General features: G+C 43.0%; 1 protein-coding gene across 1 annotated transcript in view; it reads left to right on the plus strand.

Annotated features, from left to right (window-relative positions):
• LOC139546486 (F-box-like/WD repeat-containing protein TBL1X) overlaps window positions 1-6,806 on the plus strand; it is a 43,554-nt gene extending 36,748 nt beyond the window's left edge. The window contains exons 5-15 of the mRNA XM_071354912.1: window positions 1,160-1,292; window positions 1,483-1,624; window positions 1,758-1,821; window positions 1,923-2,020; window positions 2,138-2,198; window positions 2,304-2,425; window positions 2,629-2,703; window positions 2,833-2,960; window positions 3,921-4,086; window positions 4,366-4,467; window positions 4,711-6,806. Of these exons, the coding sequence (XP_071211013.1) occupies window positions 1,160-1,292; window positions 1,483-1,624; window positions 1,758-1,821; window positions 1,923-2,020; window positions 2,138-2,198; window positions 2,304-2,425; window positions 2,629-2,703; window positions 2,833-2,960; window positions 3,921-4,086; window positions 4,366-4,467; window positions 4,711-4,737 (1,118 nt within the window). The 3' untranslated portion in view covers window positions 4,738-6,806. The remainder of the gene's footprint in view (window positions 1-1,159; window positions 1,293-1,482; window positions 1,625-1,757; window positions 1,822-1,922; window positions 2,021-2,137; window positions 2,199-2,303; window positions 2,426-2,628; window positions 2,704-2,832; window positions 2,961-3,920; window positions 4,087-4,365; window positions 4,468-4,710) is intronic.
• Window positions 6,807-6,884: the final 78 nt, after the last annotated feature.

Raw genomic sequence — 6,884 nt, forward strand, 5'->3', positions numbered from 1 at the left:
CTTCCTATTTCGCAATAGGAAGCCGGTCCCGTGTGGCTCAGTTGGTAGAGCATGGCGCTTGCAACGCCAGGGTTGTGGGTTCATTCCCCACGGGGGGACCAGGATGAATATGTATGAACTTTCCAATTTGTAAGTCGCTCTGGATAAGAGCGTCTGCTAAATGACTTAAATGTAAATGCAACAAAGCCTCCTTTACTCACGCCGCCAAACATACCCTCGTAAAACTGACTATCCTACCAATCCTCGACTTCGGCGATGTCATTTACAAAATAGCCTCCAACACTCTAGTCAGCAAACTGGATGCAGCCTATCACAGTGCCATCCGTTTTGTCTCCAAAGCCCCATATACCACCCACCACTGCAACTTGTATGCTCTAATCGGCTGGCCCTCGCTACCTATTCGTCGCCAGACCCACTGGCTCCAGGACATCTATACGTCTATGCTAGGTAAAGCTCCGACCTTATCTCAGCTCACTGGTCACCATAACAACACCCACCCGTAGCACGCGCTCCAGCAGGTATATCTCACTGGTTATCCCCAAAGCCAACACCTCGTTTGGCCGCCTTTCCTTCCAGTTCTCTGCTGCCAATGACTGGAACGAATTGCAAAAATCGCTGAAGCTGGAGACTTATATTTCCCTCACTAACTTTAAACATCAGCTATCTGAGCAGCTAACTGATTGCTGCAGCTGTACATAGCCCATATGTAAATAGCCCATCCAATCTTACTACCTCATCCCCATATTGTTTTTATTTACTTTTCTGCTCTTTTGCACACCAATATTTCTACTTGCACATCATCATCTGCACATCTATCACTCCAGTGTTAATTTGCTAAATTGTAATTACTTCACTACTTTGGCCTATTTATTGCCTTACCTCCTCATGCCATTTGCACACGCTGTATATAGACTTTATTTTTTTCTATTGTGTTATTGACTGTATGTTTGTTTATTCCAGGTGTAACTCTGTGTTGTTGTTTGTGTCGCACTGCTTTGCTTTATCTTGGCCAGGTTGCAGTTGTAAATGAGAACTTGTTCTCAACTAGCCTACCTGGTTAAATAAAGGTGAAAAAAATATATTTATAAAAATGCCTTAGACCGCTGCGCCACTCAGGAGCCTCAGTCTGTAACAGATTGTGGATGTGATCTGATTACAGATAACCACAGTGAGCCCATGGAGATGGATGTGGACGTGGAGATCCCAGCCAGCAAGGCCACGGTCCTCCGAGGCCACGAGTCAGAGGTGTTCATCTGTGCCTGGAACCCTGTCAGCGACCTGCTGGCCTCAGGGTGAGTCTCACTGGGGAGGGGGAAGTGTGGGGGGCACAGGGATGGGTCAGTACTGGGTTCAGCTTTTCTGGGACTGGCGAGGCTAGAGCAGCTCACACACGCACACACACACACACAAACACACACACACTCTGTCTCTGTCTCTATTGACTTTCTCTTCTGTATTCTGCCTGTGTGTGTGTGTGTCTAGGTCGGGAGACTCGACAGCCCGGATCTGGAACCTGAATGAGAACAGTAACAGTTGTTCCACCCAGCTGGTGCTCAGACACTGCATCAGGGAGGGAGGCCAGGACGTCCCCAGCAACAAAGATGTCACCTCACTAGACTGGAATGTGAGTTCTCAATTGTCCATTCCATCCATCATCTACTGTGTCAATTCTCACTTGACTGAAATGGTCTGGAACGGAACATTAGAAGTCCTCTATAAAGAGTACAGTTAACTAACTGCTCTATTTGACCCCATAGAGCGACGGGACACTCTTAGCAACAGGATCTTATGATGGATTTGCAAGGATATGGACAAAAGATGGTTTGTTGAGTTTTGTTGCATTTTAATTGATTTATATTACAGTGCCCAATCTGAATCATATTGTCATCTGTGCAGATACATTAAACTCTTGTCTTTCACAGGTAATCTGGCTAGCACCTTGGGGCAACATAAAGGGCCCATATTTGCACTGAAGTGGAACAAGAAAGGAAACTCTATCCTCAGTGCTGGTGTAGATAAGGTATATAAAAAAATATATATTTTATTGTATATATTATTTAATCGAATAAATCAAGTAACTCCAGTAGCAATCATCTATCCCTGCAGTATTTGCTATGTATCTGTTGTCATTTTCCAGACAACAATCATTTGGGACGCACACACAGGAGAGGCCAAGCAGCAGTTCCCCTTCCACTCAGGTAAGCCCCCTGTGTCCCGAACAGAAAGATGTAGGACTTCAGCTGCTCGGTTGATGTGAGTTAACCCTTTGAATCCTGTCCCTGTGTGCTGCCTCCTACCCACAGCTCCAGCCCTGGATGTGGACTGGCAGAACAACACAACGTTTGCCTCCTGCAGCACAGACATGTGCATCCACGTGTGTCGACTGGGCAGCGACCGGCCGCTCAAAACCTTCCAAGGCCACACGGTAAACAAACAGCATCTCTGTTCAACCCTCTACATTTCACACCACTGAGGACGTAGTCACACTTAGGATTTCTCTACTTCCTGTATTTTCCCAAACTTTTGAAGGTTTGTAAACAGGATAATGTGTAACTATTAAACGGATAAGCATGATGTCTTATTGGTCCTCTACAAGTCTACATGTCTGTCTTCCCATGTGTTTTTCAGAATGAAGTCAATGCTATCAAGTGGGACCCGTCAGGGATGTTACTAGCCTCCTGCTCTGATGACATGACTTTAAAGGTAAGGCCAGCACTTTTACTTCAGCCAAGATTTTGGACACACAATAAATTCCACCTCTTTCCTATGACCATGATCTCTATATGTCAATATAATAATGTAATGATAACACAGTGCCGTTCTCTTCCCCAGGTCTGGAGTATGAAGCAGGACTCGTGGGTCCATGACCTCCAGGCCCACAGTAAAGAGATCTACACTATCAAGTGGAGCCCCACCGGCCCAGGCACCAGCAACCCCAACTCCAACATCATGCTGGCTAGGTGGGACACACTCACACTCACAGCACCTAGACTTGTTCTGGGACAGCGTTGTGATTTATGAGTTGAGAATGGACAGTGTGTGTGCCAGTGAAGGGGTCTCTTGTCAAGAAGTGTCCCAGACATTCTCTCAGGGCTAGTAACTATCAGTGGATCAGGGACATAAAGCCTATGCTTCCATATGTAGATGTTACAGTTCAAATACCACAAGCATTTACAACCTCTTCTGAAATCCCCTGGGATGGGCGTATATTTCACTCTGGATGTAAAACTGACATTACTGCTATGACTTGTTAGGAACTTGATAGTAATCTGAGGTAAATGCGGTATTGTACACCAAGATACAGCTCATCTCTGATCATGTGATTTAATCAGTTCTTTCCCAATTTCTGTTTTTTTATTTCGTTTTAATCTCACAATATTTTCCTGTGTCCTTGTAAAGTGAGATTTGCAATCTAGCCAGGGGCAGCCCCAGAAGACTTGGCTTACACTACCTAATAATACCATTTTGATGAGAAAGTGTTGATGAACGTCAGCTCCTCTTTTCATTAACACATGCTCTCAACCTTGTCTCTCCTTTTGTGGTGACAGATGTTCTCACCGATTCTACAACATCACACGTCTCGTTTTGGCTTTGTGGATCAGCATGTTGAATTAGAGTTTGCATCGAGCACCAAAGCCAACTTATTGACATATTTCTTACATTTCATATCCTTCTTTCTATGTGGTGTTGTTGACAACCTGAAGCTGGAAAAACTACTTGGTTGCTACTTTGTTATAAATGTGTTAACTCTCCTGTCAAACCCTGTAAATTACCATTAGTACTGAAAGATCAGTAATGGCTTGTTGGTATGAACATAAACTTGAACAAAGTTTGAGTTTTCATGTATTTCAGTTACAGTACGTATTTTCATTTAGTAGATGGAGATGGAGAACTGACCATGTGCTCTGTCCACCCCTCAGTGCCTCATTTGACTCGACGGTACGTCTGTGGGACGTGGAGCGAGGTGTGTGTATCCACACCCTCACCAAACACCAGGAGCCCGTTTACAGTGTGGCCTTCAGTCCCGACGGGAAGCACCTGGCCAGCGGCTCCTTCGACAAGTGTGTACACATCTGGAACACCATGGTGAGTCACCCTGGAGGTTATAACTCAGTTAACAGTTTATAACATGTAACAGCTTTTAGCAGCTTATAACAGATTGTAACAGCGTATAACAGGTTATTATAGATTATAATAGGTTATAGCATCTTATAACAGTTAGTTAGTAGGTCCTGTGGTCAGGTAAAACACCTGGCCCTATGTTTAATACAGGCTGTGACATTGTTGTTAGGTCAAGCAGGCAACTATGGTCCTCAAGCAGTCCTCACCAGATTTGGTGGTAATTTGGTTGTGTTGTGGTTGCAGTCTGGAGCCTTGGTGCATAGCTACAGGGGGACTGGAGGGATTTTTGAGGTGTGCTGGAACAGCACAGGAGACAAAGTTGGTGCTAGCGCTTCAGATGGATCGGTATGTTTGATACGATTATGATTTGTGTTTTAAAATGTATATCATTTGTATTGATGTGTTTTTATTTTTCTCATTTATGCATGTACTACTACCACTCATTTTTGTACATTAAACCAAAGTGATAAAAAGCAAAGAACTTAATGCTTTAGTCTCAGGACCAATGCTTTCAGAAGTGCATGGGGTGAAACCAAAATATTCTGAAGCATAATATGTATTATTAATCATGCTATCTTTGCCCTCCAGGTATGCGTTCTCGAGCTCCGAAAATAGAATCCAGGCAGTGATTTTGAAGATGGACCCTGGAATGTGCAGACAAAAGGCCTTCTGCCATCAGCAAACACACTCTAATAGTTCAAAGCAGGCCTGGCAATGTGGAGGACAACCTCAGAGTGGACACAGGAGACCAACAAAAACCCTTTTTCTAACTAGCACAACCTACTCAATGGATTTGTGTCTCTTGTTTGAGACCACAAAGAAAATCTGCTGGGTTAATTAATCCACAGGACTGGACTAAATCTAATAATTGTTGTTCAGCCATGCTTTAAAAGGTGCCTAAAGAGGAAGTGAAATGACCACCTACCCCTGCTGTTATTTGGCTAGGGCCTGAATCATGGAGGGTTTGCCGAGGTTTGGGTGTGTTTGGGGTCATATTGTGAGAGAAAGGTTGTGTTTTAGAACTTATCTAAGCACATGTTAACCCTATGGTGTCCTGAGTTGAGAAACAATGTGGGAGACATGAGGAGAGTGACATTGTTACTGGCCTCCTCAAATATGATGATTAAGTTGTCCTGAGTGGGAAATGGTTTCTGTTTCAAGAGCTCTTCTTGCAAATTTTTCTGAAATGGACTTTTGAAAGTCAGAGTAACACAAGGTGTTGCTATGAGGTAGTTCTGTTCTGACATGTAATAACATCATTTCAATTAAGAAAAAACGAACTTTTAATTATGTTTTAATTCACATGAGGAAAAACAACTTTTTGTGGACATCTTTACAAGATGCAAAAAGTGGTTTATAAGTATTCTCCCTTCTGGATGTAAATTTTATGAATGTAAAGATATGTAAATTAGATGAATACACAGACTTATATACTGCGTATATATGTTTATTTACAGTACACTTTGGCGTCATCCTCTAGACGCTCAATACTGGCTAGAGATATTGCCCCTTTTCTTTGCTGATACTCAGTTACAAGACCCTGATTAAATTTAATGCATGTCAGATTTTTTTCTTCACCATGTATGTTCTTTTATTCTACCAATTATGTGTGCATTGGGTTTGTTTGTCAAGTCAGGTGGCGCTGAGGTGGACTGTAGTCATTTCACAGGACGTGTCGGTGAACTTAGTCTGTATTCAGTCCTAATGACAACCAATGAAATGGAGATCAGAACAGACAGAGAACATGATGACTGACCAGGAGAAGGAGAGACCAGGAGAAGGAGAGGAGGCTGTGAATGTTTTAATTGTGTTGTCTCAATGTTGCTTTAGTAGCAAACTGTCATCACTAGTCATCTATTGATATTCTCTAACAGCACTCCTCTGTTTGGCACTGCAAGCTATCTGACGGAAACCCAGGTTACACTCTGACCGATCAATCTGATTGGTCAAGCGAAAGTCCTGCTGTAGCTTCTAAGCTGTGATTGGTTGAATTCGGTGGAGGTCCTGATGTCTCCACTGCCTGATCTAATAGGTCAGATTTGACTTCTGATTTGAGATACCTGTATAATGGGTTTAGCTTTAAATGGGGAAGTTCGTTTTGCATTGCCCATTGAACATTTTAGACCTCTCCACTGGTACTTAAGTGAAATCACCTGGGGCACCGGGCCATGCCAAACGAACTCGCCCGTTGTGTGCTGTATGTATACTTGTACTTACCATGGTCTAACGTAATATCTGTCTCTTCAAACTAACAAACTGACAATGCCTGTTTACTGGTCCCTTTTCTCTCTTTCAGTCAAGATCATTTTAAGAGCAATGTGTGAAGTGCACTTTTTCAGAAGGTAGGATCAGCTTTAGTTTGGATTTGTGATGAAAGGGGAAGGCCAGCATTTTTATTTCTTGTTTTTTACGACATAATCGGGCGTTGATGGATGGATGGTTCATTGTCTTGACTTATTTTTTGTTGCTGCTGAGAGCCATTATTGTCTGTGTCAGACTGAGAATCGGACTGTGGTTGGTGGCCATCTTGGCATGCTGAGAAGCCCAGTGTGGAATAAAATGCTGTGACTGACAGCGATCACTCTCCCCCACCCAGTCTAGGGTATGGTCATCTGTTTCCAAGGCTAAACAATGAAATCACATTATGTCTCAAATAAAGCACTCTATTTTGATATTAGAAAACACTTTCCTTGTATTGTTGGGTTCTTGTCGTTTCCCTTTACATGTGGCTTAATGTATAGCATTATTATGATAATGTGCAT

Source organism: Salvelinus alpinus, chromosome 20 (assembly GCF_045679555.1).
Source record: "Salvelinus alpinus chromosome 20, SLU_Salpinus.1, whole genome shotgun sequence".
NCBI classification, from domain to species: domain Eukaryota; kingdom Metazoa; phylum Chordata; class Actinopteri; order Salmoniformes; family Salmonidae; genus Salvelinus; species Salvelinus alpinus.